Source organism: Corvus cornix, chromosome 1 (genome assembly GCF_000738735.6).
Source record: "Corvus cornix cornix isolate S_Up_H32 chromosome 1, ASM73873v5, whole genome shotgun sequence".
NCBI classification, from domain to species: Eukaryota; Metazoa; Chordata; class Aves; order Passeriformes; family Corvidae; genus Corvus; species Corvus cornix.
The window spans coordinates 57601105-57622123 of record NC_046332.1 but is presented as its reverse complement, the minus strand read 5'-3'; the positions used below and the strand labels follow the sequence as shown (position 1 = coordinate 57622123).

Sequence of the window (21019 nt, the reverse complement as noted above, 5' to 3'; positions counted from 1 at the left end):
AACTGAACATGAAGATGACTTTGTGGGATATCCTGGAGCATATAAACAAATTAGGCTCCTTTATTCTTTTTAATTTTAGGTGTGATAACGCTTGAAATTGGATTCAAGCTTTCTAGATATTTCTAGTAATGACTGAAAACTGGATTACTAAAACTCATCATGTTTGCTTATCAGAAGTGTTAATGCAAGAAACAACTTTATCATAGATATCTGGAAAGACAGGATAAATCTCATCCTCAGTAATTAAATGTTGTGAGTGTAACTGGGTCATTTTTCTGCTATAAAGACTGTTTTGAATACCTGATGACTAATATTAATGTTATGTGGAATGTTTTTCCAGTTCACTTATTCTCAGTCTAGAGCATTAAAACTACTAAGTCTCAATCCTAGGATTTTTTTTCTTTTGAAAATATCAAGTATAAATCTAACTTCACTTATTTAAACAAAAAAGTTCCAAGGAACGTGTAGTTATTCATAGTGCATGATAAAGCAGTGACTATATTGGTGGAGTTTTAGACTGGTGGATGCCACTTACATGATGGGGAAAACCAGCTGAAATTGTTTGCCGAACTTAAAGAATTTTTAAAAATAGTGTTGTTTTCTGCCCCCAGATTGTAGAAGTGAGACTGTGTGTGCAAGCATGAGTTAATCTTGAAAGCCTGTTGAGACATTAATCTTCAGATAATTGGATTTTTTTTAATAATTTCAATCTATTTCTTTCTATCTGGGGGCACATAGAATACCACAAGTATTTTTCTCAGTCACTGGGTGTTTGTCATTTCCTGTTGTATTCCAAGTAAGTTGAAGGATTGATTGTTTGCTCCTAATGGCCTGGAACCAGGCATAGTTGAAAGATGCAGCTGGTAAATTACAATAGCAATAATGACACTTATTTCAGGAAGGAACTTCTGCTATGGAGAACCTTAATGAGATGCAGTGTATGTGGTTCCAGACGGAATGCGCCGCAGCTTATCAACGGCTAGGGAAGTATGGTGATGCCTTGAAAAAATGTCATGAAGTAGAAAGGGTAAGTAGGTGCAAACACCACCCATTGCTTCCCCACTATTTCTCATACACAAATGAAAGTATTTGTTGATGTAATCAGCGCAGTTTTGTTTGCTAGGCATATAAAACTTCTGGTATAATGGCTTTTAAAAACAGGCTAATATTTGATCATTTATTGTAACAGGAGATGTCTTCTCCAGCTATTATGGAAAGATTATTACTGAAGTGAAAAGGTTTTAGTATAAAATACAATGTCTCCTAACTATGAGCTATTAATACATTAACTTTATGCTGACTTTTGACAATTGTGTTTCTAATCAGAACAGTCACAATCAGTTGGCTTTTAGAGTGCCTAAGTCACTAATTGAATAATCACATTATAGGCTTTAACTGAGATTTTTCCCTACCAATAGTTTCTCTTAAGAGTCAGTATTTAAAATATATTTCTATACCTGTTAAATATTGCCTGTAAATAGTATCAGTTGTAACTTTATTCACCTCTGTCTAATAAAAGAATAGACTAAATAAAGGATGAGTATATTGTGTTCTTTTTTTTTTAAGCATTTTTTTGAGATAACAGATGATCAGTTTGACTTCCACACATACTGCATGAGAAAGATGACTCTTCGTGCCTATGTAGACCTTCTGAGATTAGAAGATGTGCTCAGGAAACATGCCTTCTACTTCAAGGCTGCCCGATCAGCAATCAAAATCTACTTGAAGCTCCATGATAATCCTCTTACCAATGAAAGCAAAGAGCAAGAAGTGAATTCAGGTATCTACACTTTAATGAAGGCTCATATGTCTATGACACATGTAAAAGCTTAAGCTAAGTAAGTTATATGTTATAGAGTAAATAGAACACAAGTTTTTCCTCTTTTCTGTCACAAGAACTGAAGAGAGATCATAGATAACACACTACAGTTCTCTCTGTTCACACCCCTTTACTTTGTAGAACTAGAACGTGAATGAATCTAGGTGTAGTTGGAGTACTTGAGGAGGAGTGGCATTTCAGAACATTAAAACTAGATTCAGGTCAGCCATTAGATAAATATTACTAACTAATGAATTATGAAGCAATGGATAAGTTTTGTGAAAAAGCAGTCTGAATTGTAAGAATTTAATTTTGGTCTAGTGTATTTACTTTATTACATGGTAATACTAGTTATTACTGCCTTAAGTTTTATCACTTTTCACATAACTTGAGGACCAAAGAATACATGGATAAATGTATTAGCAATATTAATACATTTAGAAAATTATTTAAAACTAGCATTAAATGGAAAACAGACTTTCTTTGGATGCTAGTGGGGTGTGGTTTGGAAATCTGAGGATTCAATAGCAGATTATTTAAGATACTTTTTTATTTTAAGATAAATAGTTGCTTCTCCTTTAGTGGATTTACAGCTACTATCAGCATTGCAGTGGCTGTTGACTAAAGCAGTGAAATTATTGTCTGGCTTTTTGCAAAGGGAAAAATACTTGACATGGGGGAAAAGGGAAGCTAAATCAAAAATGCCACTTAATATTGCAAATACAATCTTACCTTTATTCAGAGGTGGATAATAAGTTTTTCTATACCTGCCTACACATACTGAAGTACATATAAAAAGAGGCATATTTGAACAGCTGAACTTGTATCTTTTTTCTCTCCAACCTTAATTTGTTTCTGTATATAATGTAAGATCAGTGTGTGACAGAGGATCTGTCACAGAGGATAGCAATGTATCATAGATACAAAGGTGGGTGGCATCTAAGAAGTCATGTTAGTTCATTTGCCTGCTGTTCATTGGGATTCAGTAGGCTTATCTGTGGGAGAAGGCAGCACTGTGTGGCTGGGGTAAAAAGAACACTTGCTTCCCTGTGTCACAATGGGGGATCATGACCATCAGAGGTCATGGTGCCATAGCCACAAAAAAGATGTGTTAGTCCCTTGGGAGCCTATTTTTCTGTGCCTTGCTGCTTTTAGCAAAAGTCCTATTCTTAGTGAAACACCACAGTAAACAGACTGGAAGCTGCAGGATTATTCTGGCTAAATGATAATTTCTGTTTAGCTATCCCATGGCATTTGTATGAAACCAATGCAATTGTCATGGCTGTATATTAGTCAGACATTTTAATGAAAAATAGCAAGTTCAGCATGTTTTCAGATGGAGTGTAAATCCATCTGGATGTTTCTAGATGGCATTAGAAGCAAGCTGAGCTACAGTCAATATGAGAGCTTAGTCTTATTATTACCATTGTTCATTTTCTAAGGTAAAACCTGTGACAGATGTAACAACTTCATGTAGCTAACCTTTGAAATCATTGAGGTTTCTGTAATAGCCATGTAAGAGAAAATATGCAAGATCAAATGTTGTGTTAGGCTGTAAATAGTAATCCAGCAGCAATGTTGGCCTGTGTAGTGTTGGCAGTTATGGAAATCGCTGTAAAAGTTGGCCATTTTGAGATGGGGACAAGCATAATGATGTGTCTGAGTTGTTAGAGAGAAACAAGATTTTTAATTAAAGACTTTTTTAATATGTTGTCTGTTACTTTAACCTGTAGAAAATCTCTCAGCCAAAGAATTGAAGAAAATGCTTAGTAAGCAAAGAAGAGCACAGAAGAAAGCAAAACTTGAAGAAGAAAGAAAGCATGCAGAAAGAGAACGACAGCAAAAAAATCAAAAGAAAAAGAGAGATGAAGAGGAGGAGGAAACTAGTGGACCCAGGGAAGAGCTGGTTCCTGAAAAACTGGAAAGGGTTAGCATGGTCTTTCATGTTAAACTCATGTGATTATCATAAAAAGCCTATAATATGGGTTTGCTATCAGATTCTCCTAAAAGAATCTAGGTGCTTTTATAAAATCATTTTTGCATGCAGAGGTACCTTTTTGTAGTGTACCTCTTTTTACACTAAAGAGAAGTATTTTTCCTCAATAAATCCAAGTTTTACATTAATATTGTTACTTTCCTTAAATTTCAGGATTTTTTCCAAACCATAGGCTATATGTCATTAAAATAGATACTGAACAAAAAAATGTGTTTTGCCTGAAGAAATCTGGTTTTATAGAGTAAATAGAGGAAAAAATAACAGAAATTACTGCAGTTTACAAAGTTTGAAGAGATGAGCCAGTATTTCTCTATGCACAAAGAACTACCTCCTTTATCATAGTAACTTCAAGCTTGTTGTCTAAGGTGGTTGTATTTAATTGTTTCCTAAATGCCAAATTGCAGTACTGAGTACACAAGCAGTGCCAGAGTTAGCAATGATGCTGTCATTGTCAACATGAAATGATGAGTAAACACTTTTAAAAATCTTGCTGTTTAAATAAAAATGTTGTAGTGCAGTTTAATTCAGAAAGCTAGCTTCAGTTCACCTTTGACCTCTGATTATTTAAATGCTGTGAATAACAGAAACTATCATTGTATTTGACATTTATTTTAAGCAGTAAATTTCACTGTTCTTTTATTAAAACAGGTAGAAAATCCATTAGAAGAAGCCATTAAGTTCCTTATACCACTTAAGAATCTTATTGGAGATGATATAGAAACACATTTATTAGCATTTGAAATATACTTTAGAAAAGGTAAAGTACTGCTTAATTTTATTTTTGCTCTACAAAATTTTCATCCTTCAGTGCAGCCTGTGTTATCCAAGTGTAGTGGAAAACTATCTGGTATAAATACTTATCTGACTGAAGCTGAGGTTTGCATCATATCCAGTAATAATAGGGTAAATAGTGTTTTTGTTTAGTCACCCTTAAAAAAAAAACGTAAGAGCAGACTATGTTGTAGTATATACTCTAAATACTGTGGAAAGGTATTTGTGGTGTGATCTTTAATTATCTAGAGGAAACCAAAGTCAAATAGATGGTAACATCTGTGCAGTGTTGCCAGAGTATGAGCAGCAAGAACTTCTGTTTTATTATGCAATTTGAATGGGAAAATAAACTTTCTATTTCTGAAAACTGATGTTTCTAATATTTGTACTAGATTTACTAAAGAAAACAGTAATTGATAATGAAGAGAAAAAGTTCTGTATTCTCAGTCTTGGTTTCCTAATATTTGTTTTTTCTCCTTCCCACAGGAAAGTTTCTGTTGATGTTACAGTCTGTCAAAAGAGCTTTTGCTATTAACAGTAATAACCCATGGCTACACGAGTGCTTGATTAAATTCTCTAAAGCTGGTATGTGTGTAGGAAGTATGTAATTATAAAGATACAAGAAGTTACATTCTACGAGGACATAGTTACATATTTTTGAGATTTATACTCTTGAAACACAAACTGATACAAAAAATGAAAACAAATGGTTTGGTTTTTTCCATGGCAATACCAAAGAAAACTGTGTTGTGCTACCCGGTGTACTGTGTATGTATTATATTCCTTCCTCCATTAATCCACCAGGTGGACCCAACAACTCATTTTGGCTAGATTTCACAGAAAAGTGAATGTTCTAAGGATCCTGGACAACCTTAAGCTTTAAAAAAAATAAGTGGCAAATACAGGAGAGAGATTCTGACTGAAACAATGTGTGTGGTTTAGCAAGTAATAGCAAGTTTACATGACAGAGCACCCTTTATGAATGTTTCATCTGTAAATGCATCAGCAATGTTTGTGTTGACACATTTTGATCTGAGATTTGTGTTTCTGTGCACTCATTTAAAAAACTGGCACTTTCAGCAGTGATGTCTGTGGTTTTCAGTGTTTTCTAGAGTTGTTTAAATGTGGGTCTTTTTTTTTTTTTTTTGCTTCTCCTCTTCTTCCCTCTTCTAGTATCTGACCATAGTAACCTCCCAGAAATTGTGAGCAAGGTCCTAACTCAAGAAATGCAGAAAATCTTTATTAATAAAAACTTGGAGAGTTTTAATGAGGAATTTCTCAAACACAATGCTACCTCCATCCAGCACCAGCTGTCAGGTTTGTTTAACTTTTTTATGCTCTTGAAAAGGAGATGATATAAGTGATGTAAATCCAGAATCTTTATCTGCACTCTGCAAGGCCGGGTTGGATGGGACTTTGGGCAACCTGGTCCAGTGTAAGGTGTCCCTGCCAATGGCAGGGCATGTGGAACTAGATGATCTTTAGGGTTCCTTCCAATCCAAACCATTCTGTGAATTCATACATAAATTCCAATGAGCCAGAAAATTGCATGTTTATGCTGGGGTGTGAGGGGCGTTTGTCTGATTTTACCATTTTTTTTTAATGTACTTCTCTTTTTTATTGGATGCATAAGGAACTTGCTCTTTACTGTCAAAAAGTGCAGCCAAATCACCATAGATATTCAAGTACTGAGGCACTGTCATCCTTCCTACTACAGCTTCTACTTTTTAAAGTGTTACAAAATATAAAACAAAATCCCATATCTATTAGCAAGTGCTTTTCCCTGGTTTTTTTTCAGCCAGAATGTCTCTGTTCCTACTCACAACTTTGTCATGTAGCAACAGCATCAATAGAAGTCCCATGATGAACTTGTTATGTAGCCTTTGCTTTTCTGCTTCATGGTCAGCAGTGAAAATATTGGAATATGACACTCAGACACTATTTATATAGAAGAGCCACAAGTAGGTGCTGGAGCTAAGTCAAAGGAAGTTGGAATTAAATAAGTACAGAAAGTTTTGGAATAAAAATTGGTGTGACTTGATAAGCTGGTTGAAAAAACAAAATCCATTTCCAGCAGTTAAGAAACAAAAGTAAGTGTAGTTTTATCAGGCACTTTAAGTACTTAGTGCTAACCTCACCTGGTCTTTGAAAGTTACCCAGGGTCTGTCCAGAATAACTGGAAAAAGTTAACTTCAGAGGATTGTTCATCTCTCCTAAAAGAAGGTTAGGTAGAATATCACAAACTTCTGTTGCGTCCTATGAGGTCTGTGTTTCAAGACAGCATTTTGAGAGAATTACTTGCACCCCTTTTCTGCAAGCAGGCTCAAGATTTGAGAAGCCAAGTACAGGTATCTCAGCAGCCAGTTGCTCCCAATTCTTAGAGATGTGTTCTTCCACTCTTCAAATTGTTGAGCATCTCACTGGCTGCTTTACAGTCTTATTTTCTGGTCCTACAGTGTTATGGAATACAGTACAGTCCCTGGGTAGGTTCTTGGTAGCTTTAGGACTTCAGCTGTGTGTCAGTCTTCTGTTTATGCTGGAACAGGTTTGAGGCGATTGACTTCCTACTGTACAACTTTTAAGTTTCTTGAACAGTTGTCTTTTAATTAAGTTTGCAAATCCAAGGTCTGAAAACCTAAGTCTGAGAGTACAAATGAGTGTTTTCTCAGCTTAAAATTACTAATAAAAAAACTATAAGCAGACTTCTAACCTCTTTCCAATTTCTCTACCGTAGCCTCCCTAACTTTAAGCAAAAGTGACTAGGCTAGTAGAAGTGTTTTGGGCAATAATGGCTCTACATTGAATCTAGCAATTTATTTTCTGAAGCCTACAAAAAGCAGTAAGAACTAGAAAACTTCATTTCATTGGGAAAACTAATAATTGGGGAAATTAGTTGAGCAAAAACAAAAGACAAAACATCCAGAATGTGGGGTTTTAACTTTTCCAGCAAAATGACTAAGCTTTTTGGTTTTTGCAGTAGGTTACATAGTGGGGTGGGTCTGGACTTTGTATTTGGGCAAAAGGAAGTAGCAGAGGAAAGTGAAATGCCAACACATTCATTAAGATGAGATTTTAAATTAAGGCAGCTATGGTAGAAGGAGCAGAATGTTGCGGAGATGCCCAGACGGGTTTTGGTAAATGGTTTGTGGTCTGAGAAGCTGTATAGTTACATAATGCAGTGTTTTCCTTTCCACCAGTGTAGGCTGGTCCAGGTGAAGCACCAAACTTGCACTGCACTTTCCTTGTAGCCAAGCTGTGTCCTTAGCTCTGGGTGAGCAGCCATGGCCGTGCATTCTGCCATATGGACTGGCCTGAACTTTACTGGGCTGTGTTCCACAGTTAACTGGTGTTCACTTACCTCCAGTACTTCTGAAGAGAATTCAGTGTGTCTCTGAGAATTACTCACTTCTACATTTGTTGGATGGATTTCATTTAGTGTGCTGATTTGAAGGGTTTCTCATCAATGTACTCTGATATTTTTCTTGACTGAAGACCTGTCAGTCAACTAAGGCATGTCACTTTTGGAGGAACAGGTCTCCTGTATTATGCAATCCTTATGCTTCTAATAAATTTCAAAATGGCTTTAGTTTTATTAGTTTTCAGTTACAAATAAAGGAGGAAGATATGGTTTATTAAAACTTGTAAGAAGTCTAGTTCACATTTATGTGTAAGTTTTCAGGTTCTGTGTGTCCGTATATGCAGTATGGCATTTAGGAAAACTAAACATTGTGGGTTTTGTCTTGTGATAAGGTGCAAAGATGATGTATTTCCTGGACAAATCAAGACAAGAAAAAGCAATTGCTGTTGCAACTAGATTGGATAAAAACATGAGAGACAAAAATGTGAAGGTAAAAGATGCAGTATATAAAGCCCCCAAATGTGTGGGATCTTAAATAGTATGTAATTTAATGCAGCATAATGTGCATGCTTAATTATCATGATAAATTAATATTTGAAAGAACAAAGTTCCAAATTTTTCCTGTAAGTAAAAGACACGTGAATACCAACAGAGAAACCTGTTTGTTCAGACTAGTATTGTTTAACAGTATGTACCTTTAGTAATAAAACAATTGTAAATTACTTTTATTAACTGTTACTTTTGTTTCTTTAGACATTAACAAAGGTTTTTGAGGCATTGCTTGATGGCAGTTTTGGAAGCTGCCATGCTCAGTGTGAAGAATATCAAGCAGCATGTCATAAACTGTTCCCTTTTACATCTGCCTTCATGCCTGCCACAAACGACGACAACAGCAGCATTGCATCTGTGAATCACACAGCCATTAACCATGATTTGCTGTCCAATGAAATCTGAAGTAGTGTGTGCAAGCCCCTGTATGTGTGTATACCTACATGCACACGTGTATGAAACTCTGACTCATTACATGCTGGTTGGATACAGATCAGGGTTACTTTTCCAGGTTGTATTTTAATATCTTTAACAGGTATCTAAAACAAAATATTTGGATAGTTAAATGGAGTATGCTATTAGGGTTTTTTTCCTCCCAATGAAAACTGCCAGTATTTATGTAAACATCTTTAATCAGCATTTTTCATGTTTATACTTGTACAGGTTTAAGTCTTTTAATAATTCATCAGCCCTCCCTCACAAGAATACAGATATTAAAGACTGCTTTCACTTAAGTGTTGTTACATATGCAGATATATGTGAACATATCTCGTTAATAAATTATCATTTGAGAGTTTTTAGCAGATTAAGACTGAAGTGCTGCTTGAATTGCCCTCTCTGTCTTTACTGTTCTTTAGGGTTTTTTTCTGGGTTGTTTTGGTTGGATTTCTTTTTTAATCTTTGGTCAGTTTGGTTTCTTTTGAAGCACAGCAACAATGAAAGCATTGGGGGAGTTGCATGTTTTTGTCAGGTGTGTGTCTTATATGGAACCAGTGTTGACAGATATGAAGATTAGGTTTGTGTAAAAAAAAAAAACAACAAATATCTAAGGCTTTTTGAAAACTATATCATTTACCTTGTGTTCCATAGCTATTATTTCCTTTTTTTATGGTCAGTTTAACATTCTAAAGTTTTAGTATCCTGAAGCAATTCCCTAAGAAGACACAATGAATTTGAATACGGTTGTTTGTCCTTTGTTCCGTCTCCCCCTACCTCTTCTGGTTTCTCCCCATCTGTTCACCTGTTGACACTTAGGTTGATAAAAGCTGCTCCAGTTTTGGGCAAATGCAGAAGGTACAGTAATGGGGAATACAGTTTTTCTCTACATCATAAAAACCTCACTCCATTAAAAGTCTTAGTTGTCTACTTACGGCCAATACTCCAGAACTTCTCCTGCCTAAATACTATTGCTGTAGGTGCTGCAAGGCAAAACAGTGTGTGAGAAGTATGTTTTACATTTTAAAGCTGTTTAAGGGAGCACAAAGAGGCTGACTATGAATCATAACCTTTTTCTTACTTTGTATTCTGGTGCATTAACTATTCGATATACAACACATCAAAATGGAAGTTTAAATCTAATATACCTATTTAAAGCATAGCATTGCTAGACAAAATGGCTACATATCACATGACAGCTTTACATTCTATAAGAACTGCTATCAAAACATAATTATACTGTGGCTTGTACAGAAAATCTGTTTTCTGGAAACTGTAATGGAATTATTCAATCTTGGTTTGTTTTTATTTCACTGCAATGTAAATAATTTCAGTAATATTAACTAGCCCCTCAAAGGCAAATACCAGTTCATGAAGAGGGGATTTTATTAAGACAAATAAACTGTTCTAATTAAAATTCTCCTTTGTGTGTCATCTGTTTAGATTAAAAAATTGTTGAATGGAAAATTCACTGTAAAATATTGGCAACATATGTTATGCTGTAATAAATTATTTTGTACACACTTGCCTTTGGTTTGGAATTTTTGCATATTTATGGGTATCAGACTTCAGTCCATCATTCTCATTTGGGTTCTTTTTCTATTGAGTTGGAACATCACTGTTCCAACATTAACTCTGTAAGTAGTTAAGAAAAAAATAATGACTATTTAGCAGATTGAGATGTGTATCTATAAAAAGTAATGGCTTCAGACTGCAGTCAAGTAGGTCTAGATCAGGTAACAGGAAGCAATTCTTTACTATGAGGGTGGTGAGGCACTTGTACAGGTTGCCCAGAGAAGCTGTGGGTGCCCCAGCTGGCAGTGTTCAAGGCCGGGTTGGATGAAGCTCTGAGCACCCTGGTCTAGAGTGTAAGTGTCCCTGCCCATGGCAGGGGTGTTGGAGCCAGATGGTCTTTAAGGGCTGTCATTGCAGATGTGAACTTCTTGGGGTAACAAATGCTTGGCAATCTGATCTCCAAAATTCATCTTTGTAGCAGATGGGCAGGGCGTGCGGTGTACCCTAACAGCCTGCTGCTGCCTTTGGGTGTCCAGGCAGAAGGAAAATACGCAAATGCAGCACAAGGCTGCAGGCAGAATGCAGGACCTCATTTATCCCAGCAAGCCTGGTAGCATTAGATCGTTCAGAGAGAAGGGATGATAGAGATACTTGTTTTGACTGCTTTGGTTTCTGGTGGTTAATGAGTTCATTAGACAGGCAGGGGAAGGGTGGCAGCAGTGGTCTGAAGCAGGGCAGCTCCTCTTCTGCTGCAGTGCAGGCGTTGCTGCAGTTTGGGATGCTGTGCCAGCACTGTCAGCTATCATGGCTTAGGATTTATCCACGCTGACTAGCGGGGTGTCAAAAGTGCTGCACCTCTGGTGCAAGAAGCTGCCTCTTGGGCTTGGCATTTCAGTCTGGGTCTGCTGTGGCTATGCCCTTCCTCAGGGTCTGTGAAACCATGAGGGTAGTAGCAGCAGTGCTTCCTAAATACATAATGATGAATGTAGGACTAACACCACTGGGCTGTGTGTAACAACAGGGCTTGGTCACAACTCTGACTTCATCTTGGGTTTGCTGCCCACCCCCAGCAGATGTTCTGCAGCCTTTGCCTTCATGTAGCAACCCTATGATTGTGTGAAGTATTCTGTGGTCTCTCACTATATAGGTTAATTAGGCTTCATTTGCTCTTTACCAGTCTTAGCAGCACCTTCAAATTTCCTTCATAGTCTGGATGTGAAGCTATAGATGCATTGATTTTGATCGCTATTAATTACAGTACATTTATTTACTTACCTGTCTTGTTTTCTGGATCTTTAAAAACCTTTTATTTTGAGCTGGCTGGTTGTGGCTTTTCTAAAATCTCTATTCCTGATCCCTGCACAAACCAAGTATTTGTGTTAACAGCATAAATGTCAAGAGAACTTGTTGACCCAGCATCTAATCTCACATAGGGTCCTGCCATCTCACACAAGTATGCCCTCTTTCCTTCTCTTGTTGCCGCAGGCGTACCCCAAATCTGACAAACTTCTCATCATAGGAAATAAGCTTGTTCCAAAACCCAGGCCCTAATGGAAAATCCTGACCTGATAACATGTATGAATAGCAAACGTTTAGTCCTGAATTTTCAATTAAGGTGAAAGGGGCAGTTCCTCACATCTCTTCAGCTGTAGCATCTAGGAAGAGGTCAAGCGTTAAGTGTGACACAGAAGTTCAAGCATAATCGTGTTGTCATGTGGGAATGCACTTGCCACTTTGTGTTTCAACAGCAACATTAGATGTGCTTTTGGCATTTGTTTTTCTATGGCTTAACTACAGCTCCTAATGAAAAGTTCGTGAATTTTCCACTAGAGGGAAGCCCTGCATCCGGAATATTTTCATGGTAACAAATGTCTTGTCAGGTGTTGTTTTGTGGTAAGAGCATAGGAAAATGCTTTTATTTTTTCTTCCTTTCAGGTATTGGAGAGAGGTCATTGTTTTGTATGTGCTTAAACGTCTGAATTAGACTTGTGTTTGTATAACCCAGCTGTCTGTAGACATTGATATGGGGCTCTCGAGAGCACAGTTGGTTGGACTTGTTTCATACCATCAGGAAACATACTGGGAAAAGATGTCTGAGCCCACAGATGATCAGATTGGCTTTTTTGGGAAATCCCATGTCCTGTGCAAAAGTGTCACTCAACCCTGTTCCTGCCTTCAGGCTGTTGAAGAGAGGCAGAATGTGTTGGCCTTGAAGATTAGCCTTCAGTTAATTTATCATGAACTAAATATGTTGTCTGTTCCCCACTTGGGCTTTGCTGCTTAAACATATTTCAAGTCTAGACAAAGTATTTGAGAATGTGCTGCTAACACTCAAGAGGAGGCACAGGTTTTGAGAGGTTCCTAGATGTATTTTAGGTATGCAGTAAGATGGCGGAAGGAAATAGATGGTATTTCTAGGATTGATTTCATATGATAAATAGTCACATTTAAAGCAACACAGAAGGGAGGAAGCGAGGCCAGAGCAGGAGCTGTCTTGCTGTTCCCTGTACAGTGCCTAGCACAGAGACCTCCTAGTTTGAGACAAGGGTTTATTCCATAGGTAATAAACTGTCATAAAGCCTATCTGTAAATGAAAACAAACTGTACCTGCTTGAGGCAAGGCTCTGTATACAGTAGTGCAAGAGATATCCAGGAATCCACAAAAGGCATCAAGCACCAAAGGAGTCTGTTAACCATCACTGGAGATGTTTAATCAAATTGTAGCTAATTCATGCATTTCATTGTATTTAAAATGAGCTCTGAGAGTTCCTGAAATTGGAGGAACTTTTACTTCTATTAGTAATGCATTTCCTGCATGTCTAAATAGCTGTCCAGGGAAATTCGAGCCACTGGGATGAAGCTGCTAGATTTGCCATGGATAAATTTTTAAGAGAGATGATTCATTTGCTCAGGGATTGGAGAGCTACTTCAGGTTCTGAGCCGTGCACTGGTGATTAGCTCAGGCCCTGCAGAGTATCCAGCCCCAAAGTGGTACAGAAATGTCAGCGGGTCCCTTGCTGTTCCTGCACTTCGCAGGACCACAGCGCTCGGCTGAGTCATTTGTGAGCACCGAAGGACCCATAAGGTGATTCTCCAGGGGACAGGCAATGAAAAACAAACAGCCCTGTATTGATATCAATAGGTGTCAGCCTTCTCTTTGGAAGCTTACACCTTCACTGAAGACTTTCTGTTTTAGTAGGCAATGAATTCATAAAAAATCAGAAGGCTAGACATCTCTGTTGTATATAGGGGCACCCCTATATCCAGTGCAAAGCTATGGGTTAACTCAGGATGCCAGACATCTAAAAATAGTTATTGCGGTACTGAGACTACAAGGCTGATTTTCTTTTTGCTTCTGATGTGCCAGCTAGTCTGTAACAAGTTGTGCTGAAAGATGTATATTCAACATTGCTTCTATGAACAGATTCAAGTCAACAGCTTAGCATGAACCTCACCTGGCAAATGTAGGTTGGTTGTCTAGCAATTACAGATGGATAGACAAAGGAAAGACAGCAATGATAATCAAGTATTTGATGAGCAGTCCACAGGTAGGTGTATCAGGCTGTTTTGTACATGGCCTTCCATTCAAGGAAGGTACAAATTCCTCTCAATCACCTTCCATCATAGGAAGTATGTTTTTTTCTAGAAGAAATTGTGATCCTTCTAGGTTTGCTATGACCATGCGTGGCTCTTCCTACCATGTTTCACAGGGAATCTCTCACAATCCTGGCCATCTCTGAGGAGCCAGGGCTGGAGAGGGGAGAGGGACATTGGAACTGGAAGCAACAAATAACTCAGAAGAAAGATAGAAGATCAGAAGAAAGTTGTCTCTGCATTTGGCTCTTTATTATTAGGCACCCTCTAATGAGCACTGACCATGGTGACAGAAGCCCTGGCATTCCTGAGGAGTGAGGACCACAGTAGGCAGTGGCCGTGCTGGTCTGACCAGGTACATGGCCTACCATGATATAAATTGGCTGCAGAAATCCTCCAAATAACATAAGCTATTTCTGTCTCTGGTGACTACCTCTTTTCCTCTGTTGTCTCCTCCGACTCACTGAGGGCTTGTAACCTTGCTCTAAAAACAGGAAACTCACATCTGTGTCAAGTGCCAAGCCTGGCACCCTGCTGTGTAAGTGTTGAGTAGGTGTGTGCTCCTTGAAGTGTGCTTTCAGGAAGACCTATGGCCCAAGTAACCCTGGATACAATGGCATAATACAAATGTTTTTCAGTGCCATGGCAGGATAAATCTGGATGTGCAGAGCTGTGTTTTTTAAGTGTCTACAGTGGCAAAGCCTGTGTTTTTCAGTGGTATTTCATGTTCTTTTATTTTTTTAAACTGCCTCCCTCTTGTGTTAGTACTCTGACTCTAGTTTTGGATGCAAGTCCTCTGATGTAGACATGCAACTAGTAAAGCTGGGCAGTCTGGAGTGAGCAATTCTGAAAGCCTGTTATTTATGAAATAGGAGTTGAAAATAGAAAATGAGCATATGGAAGAAGTTGCTGTCACAGATCCTCCCTCTGGCTGGAAGAATTAGAGCGTGGTTTACTTTCATTTGTGACGAAAACAGGACGCTGCTATGGCTTGTCACAAAAATTATTTGAAGCTGAGAAAAATGGGGAAAAGACCCAGGGCTCAATAATTATTCCTGAAGTTAAGTGCAGTTGCCTCACTCAGAGGAAAGGGCTGGATGCAGTACATGGTCACTGGCTGTAACACTGATGCTTTTCTTCCCATCTACACAATCCCCTGCGCACTCATAACAGGAGAGGCTCCAATGGACTCAAACATGGTTATTTCCCAACCATAAACATGCAAATCCCCATGCCTTAAAGCAGGTTGGATTACTGGCCAACCAAAGCTCAAGAATTACTGCTTTTGTTCCACATTTGTATGGTGACTGACTCAATGGGGTCCTGGTCTATGATTGGCACCACTGCAACACAAATAATTGAAGAGCTCCTCTTCTGTTCTAACCTCTGCAGCCACATGCCTTCAGCAAACAAGCAGTTTTGGCTTCTCCCTTTGCCTCCTACTGCCTTACAGCCAGCAGAGCATGGGAGGGAGAGAAAGGCTTGATTTTTTTCAGCCTGTTTTGGTAGCTTGCTTCAGTGGGATGGATGGGAACAACCCCCAGCACCTTCTGCCATTCCTGACTTCCCCTGTTCTTGTGGCTATACTGGCCTAAGTTTCCTTGCAACTGGTGTAATACACCATGGAAAAACCAAAATATTGGTTTAGTAACACAAGGACAAGTAGAAACAACAAAATGGAAACCCATGTACATTTTTAAAAACAAACCAAAAAATCACCACAAAACCCAGAGGGTATTCAGTGTTCCCAGGAAAATCTAATTAGAATTCTTGGGCAAGAAACATTTTTATTCCTGTAGATGTTGGTCAGTATCTTTTTGGCCATATCTTTTGGTATTTTGGCCACAAGTATTTTTTATTATCATTGTAGTTATTAATTACATCTATTTAGAATATCTTATTTCCTGGCCAGATTTAAGGCTCTGGAAAGCCAGAGTCTGCGACCAGTGTTGGATAGGAAGTACCAGATGACTGAGCCAAATAGGCTCTGTGTATGTGTGTGTGTGAAATACAATATAAAAAATACAAAATGTGTAATTTTTAGTCACAGCAAATAGCTTTGTTGTGAAATATATCTACCAGAAAAATTCGCTACCTTTTATTTTACTAATGGAGGAGACAAATTAGAAAAGATATCTTACTGTTTTAATACATAAGAGTTCCCTTATATGTTTTGCTTCACAAGACTTTAAATTTCCTTCCAATATGGTTTGTGTGTCAGATGTTTTTCATGAAATACAAGCCTCTCAAGCCTTAAATTCCCATTTTTTTTCTTGTAATTGCCCCCTGTTGAGTGAACATTCCTTCTCCTTTGGACAAAATTACCTTTTTTTTCTGAAGCATCCAGCAATCTGAACTCCTCAATTTATCAACAATTCAGAGCCAAAATAAGTGGAAAACACCAACTGCTTTTCATTTTCATTTGAAGTAGTACAAGTTTCTTGATGGAGTGGTAGTCATGAAAGGTTTTGAAGCAAAACTGGCAGAAAAGTAAAGCATTCAGTGTCTCCAGTTCCTGGTCCAGCACATTAATATACATGGACCCTGGTATGGTGGCAGCAATATCAGGTAGAGGTAGAAATAGTGGCTTGCCCTGAACTGAAGCCCACAACCTAACTAACACAGGAAATATATTTCTTACATTGCATTCATAACTATGCTTTTTCCTTTTTTTTTTCACATTACTGTTTAGAACTGATATTTACAGCTACTGGACTCTTTTAGATGACATCTGCTGAGGGAGGACTTAATGGAAGAACAAACTCTCCTCCACTCAGCCTTGTGCAGAGTCTCGTGTGCAATCTCCCCATGCAAAGGATATGTGCACAGCCTTGTTTTCCTGAAAACACATCCAGAATAGAGGCAATTTCTCCACCTCTAATTGCCACACAGCACTCCAAACTCCAGGCTCTCTCTCCCTCCTGGCTTACTGCCGTGGTCCCTTTGCTTAGATTTTCCTGGCTTTTAGTCCACTTCTCTCTGCTTGTTCTCTGGTTGCTCCTTTGCACTGCAGGGGAAAGACAACCAGACAACACTCATATCCTTGCACTGAGATCCAGAAACACTAGGACAGCTTTCAAGCAGTGTTTTGGTTAGTTTCTCCTACATCTGAAGTGATCTTGCTCTGAAAAGGAGCTTCTTGCCTCTCTCCATTGCCACTGCTGTGTTATTTACTACCTATATACTTTACAGTCAGTACATGCTCTGTAATATCTATTACAGCCCAGTCACTCTTGTAACTCTAATTTTGTAATGCAATCCGTTCAGTTTGCTTTGCTCCTACACATTCTATTTTCAGGATGTGGCCGATGTTTTGTACTAGCTAAACAAATACAGGCACCATTGGAAAAAACTGGTGACCAATGGGGAAAAGAGGAAAAGGTCTTGTCGTGCAGCTCGATATAAAAGGTGTTTCTGCAAATGTGACCAGGAATTAGGTTGTCAGCAATTGTCTCTTTTGACCCAAACTGCTAAAATTTAGGTTTAAGTTACACTAATGTGAAGAACAGCATGCATTCAGGGAGTACTTTCCTGAGAACAGAAGAAAAAAGTTCATGTTTTCAGGTTGAAGAATTTGGTTGGGACCTTCCTGTCTCTTGTAGAGTTGGGGTACACTTGGGTTGGTCTTCCAGTTCAGTTTACTCTGAAAGAAGTCAGCCCATGCACAAGAAAAATGCTTAGAAACTGAAAACACCAAAAGACAACTGGAGACAAAATTGCTATGGTCCCAAGTCAAATTGGTACTATGAACATATTTTTCATTAAGAGACACTAATCCTTTAATTTTCTCTCAAAATGGCATCAAGCAGTTATTTTGAATCTTGTTTATCTCTTATTTACTCACTCCTGTACCTCTCCTTACCTGAACTTCTCTCCCTTTCCCATGCAGTGCTCAGCCAAAGTCCCTTGAACAGAACATTCAAAGTCTGGAGTGGTTTTGCATATCTCTTCACTGTGGACAGAAGCTCAACACTCAACATTCCAGTGATGTCAATATAGGTTACAATTCCACTTTATCAGTTTAAATGACTTTTAATCCAGCTGCAACAATACGGATTAAATCCAACCTGACATAAATATGTTTCAGTGTCATTAACTTATTTAAAGACATCCATTCAGAACTCCAAGAGATTCTGTCTCTGGTTACTGAAAGGCAGAGGAAGAGACACAGGCTATATCGTGTTCACATTTAGGAGGTTAATTTGACAAGCAGAAAATTTGGAAGGATAATGGGCCAGAGGAAGTGAGTGCAGCTTTTGGCAGAATTCAGCAGGAAGGTGTATGGTTTGCTCACAAGGCCACAGCTGTGAGCGGCTGTGAGCAGGTCCATGAGTTTGCATCCACTGCACATCAGTGAACGGCAGAGAGAGAATCAAAAGGAAATGCATCAGTCTGTAGTAACTCCAGGTTTCAGTTCAAGGTCTACAGAACATATTGGGAGAAAAGGAAGTAAAGTCCTGTGAAAGACCTTTGGCAAAAGATTTTTTATTTGACAATCTTTCAAGATTAATGTATCGCTGTAAGTCACTCACTCTTCCCACTGGTGGTGTGGATTGAGCTACAGATCATAGGGCTTTATTTAGCCCAGCTGGCAGCAAACGTAGCAAAACACTTTGGACGGTAGTTAGGCAGCTTATGCAAAATGCATGGCTCATCTCTGACAAGGTTTAATTAGGCAGCTCTCCTCATTACAAAACAAGTTTAGCAATTAACTGACATAGGCAATTCCACTGCAGTGTGAAGGATAAAATAGGCTGGAGTGTCAACCACTGCCTCCTTCAAACAAGCGTCCCGAGGGCAGGGTTGTGATGTGCTGCACAGGGAGACAAGTTATGCTGGTGATGATGTTTGGTCTATTCCTACTCTGAAGCCCAAGAAGTTGGGTTTCCCTATGTGTCAGCCTGGCTGGCACCTGTGCTTTTCATCCCCTGGCAGTTTCCATTTTTCTCTTTGACATCTGTCTTAATTTTGGGTTGCCTTGCTTCCTTCAGCTACAAGTTTGGCAATGATGGGCTGTTGTTTGTCATTCACAGGTTTTAAATTATCTACTTTAACAACTTGGTATTGTTACTTATGTAAAGAATTATTATTTTCACAGACTAATAAATATTAAAAGACTTGTGGAAATTAAATATTGAAAACTCCAGGCTGCTTCCATGGGCAGGGATCTGGCACTATGGCTTTTGTCTAGTATCAATACTAATGGGAAGACAGGTGTAGGTTTCACAAAACATCTGTTTTTAGCTATGGGAACATGGTACTTATTCAACACAATCGATATTTTGGGTTATTCTTGATCTTCAAAAAGAAAGATGAAAAGAAGGGTGATGAAAGATGAAAAGAAAGGTGAAAAGATTCATTAGACAAAAACTTTTCAGCTATTTCAGATTTACAAATTCCCCCTTCTGCAGTTTTAGTTTCTGTGTACATGCTGCACATGTGCTGTGATTTTTAACTTATTTCCAGTAAATTTTTTATTCTGCTTTTTTTCCCCTGTTTTATATGAATGCCTCAGAAGTCATTCATGGATCTGTAGGCATCTCTGGGCCATGCTTTGGAAACAACTAGATTATTCAACCTGCAGTACCAATACCTTTGTAAACCCCTCCTAGGAGTCTCTTTGGTGTAGCAGCACAGTATGTTGTGTCCCATATTACTCCATGTTTTGTTTAGAAAACTAGTCCTTCGTGAGCCCTGCAGCTTGGCTATATCAAAGTGCCTGTTTTAAAAGCCTTTCCCTAAGCGTATTTACAGGCAGGATTTGCTGATTTAAATAGCTATGTGGCTCACAAGTTTGTGAGGTTAAAAATGCAGTAGGAAACCACTGTAAACATTGCATCACCAGCTGAGAAGGAGCTGGAGACACTATGTCGAATGGTCAAGAAGAAATTGACTTTAAATACAGCTTGGACGGCTGCCTAGAAAATGGGAGGGATTCAGTAGCTGAGGTTTACATTAGGAGTTGTGTTAGATGTTTCTCCCAATAAACATGAGCAGCCAGGCGTGTCAGCCTGCAGCGTTTCAGGACACTGCACTTAAAAGTGACTTCTTCGTTTTGCCTGATGTGGGCTGCTCCTATTGGCATCTGTGGCAAAAGTGCAGCCAGTTCAGCTGGAGCATGCAGGGGCCTTTCAAGAATATTTATGGATGTGCATGGCTACATGGTCCATGACATAGAACCAATAAGCATAAAAGCCAATCTTTGTTTCCTCTGGTATAAGCTAATGGTTTATGTGGAAAATTGAAACTGGCCAGCTGTCTCGGTTGCATTCAGCAGAATCAAGGCTGCTTAGGAGAAAGCATGAGCATTTACCGAAAGAAATGTTAAGAGATTAGTCTGTGGAGCAGTAAACACAACTAAGTCGTTTTAAGCCCAAGTTGTCTTAAGCAAAGAAGATTTCCCAAACACATGGCTGTAAAGAAGGGAGGTTTATGGAATAATTTCTTTATCGTGCCTAGAAATTGTTCTGAAAATGGTAAATTTGGGTGTAAAATAATAATTTAAAGAAAATGCCAGGGATAAGTTCTTATATTACTACAGGGGAGAAGTTTTTTCCCGTACCAATCCATACCCTCCTTTTTTTAGCTCCCTGAGCTGAGCCCATTCTACTCAGTTCAACAGAAAATCACTCACTTTCTTGCTGAATTAATTTGCTGCTGTTCTAATGTGTTGAATTGGCTCAGCAGAAGATGAGAAAAACCTGCTCAAAAGACATGCAGAAGGTCTAGGCCAGGAGCACAAGAAGAGAGAAGTAGGCATGCCATTCCCCTTTTTGTGGCAGCAAGGCCCCAAGCAACTCAAGCCTTCTTGTACAGCTTCATCCCCCTTTGTGCTCTTTCTTTGTTACATGACCTCATACTCCATCCCAAAAGGCTGTGGGATTGCTTGACCATTTTTACAAGAAATGACAGGAAGGGCATAGGAGAACTTTTAGCCTTTGGTTATTTTGCGTGTCCTGAGAAAATGGACAGGTTCAAGCCT

The 21019-nt window shown here is 38.6% G+C and overlaps 1 protein-coding gene across 3 annotated transcripts in view; it reads left to right on the top strand.

Moving 5' to 3' along the window:
- The window catches only part of NAA16 (N-alpha-acetyltransferase 16, NatA auxiliary subunit), a 62203-nt gene extending 51749 nt beyond the window's left edge, over positions 1-10454 (top strand). For 2 of the 3 annotated variants that reach the window (XM_039568194.1, XM_039568214.1), the window contains 8 exons: positions 899-1027; positions 1567-1780; positions 3553-3746; positions 4464-4572; positions 5073-5171; positions 5760-5903; positions 8337-8434; positions 8698-10454. In XM_039568194.1, coding sequence (XP_039424128.1) covers positions 899-1027; positions 1567-1780; positions 3553-3746; positions 4464-4572; positions 5073-5171; positions 5760-5903; positions 8337-8434; positions 8698-8898 — 1188 coding nt within the window. In that variant the 3' untranslated portion in view covers positions 8899-10454. The remainder of the gene's footprint in view (positions 1-898; positions 1028-1566; positions 1781-3552; positions 3747-4463; positions 4573-5072; positions 5172-5759; positions 5904-8336; positions 8435-8697) is intronic. The other variant, XM_039568204.1, reaches the window with a different exon arrangement.
- Positions 10455-21019: the final 10565 nt, after the last annotated feature.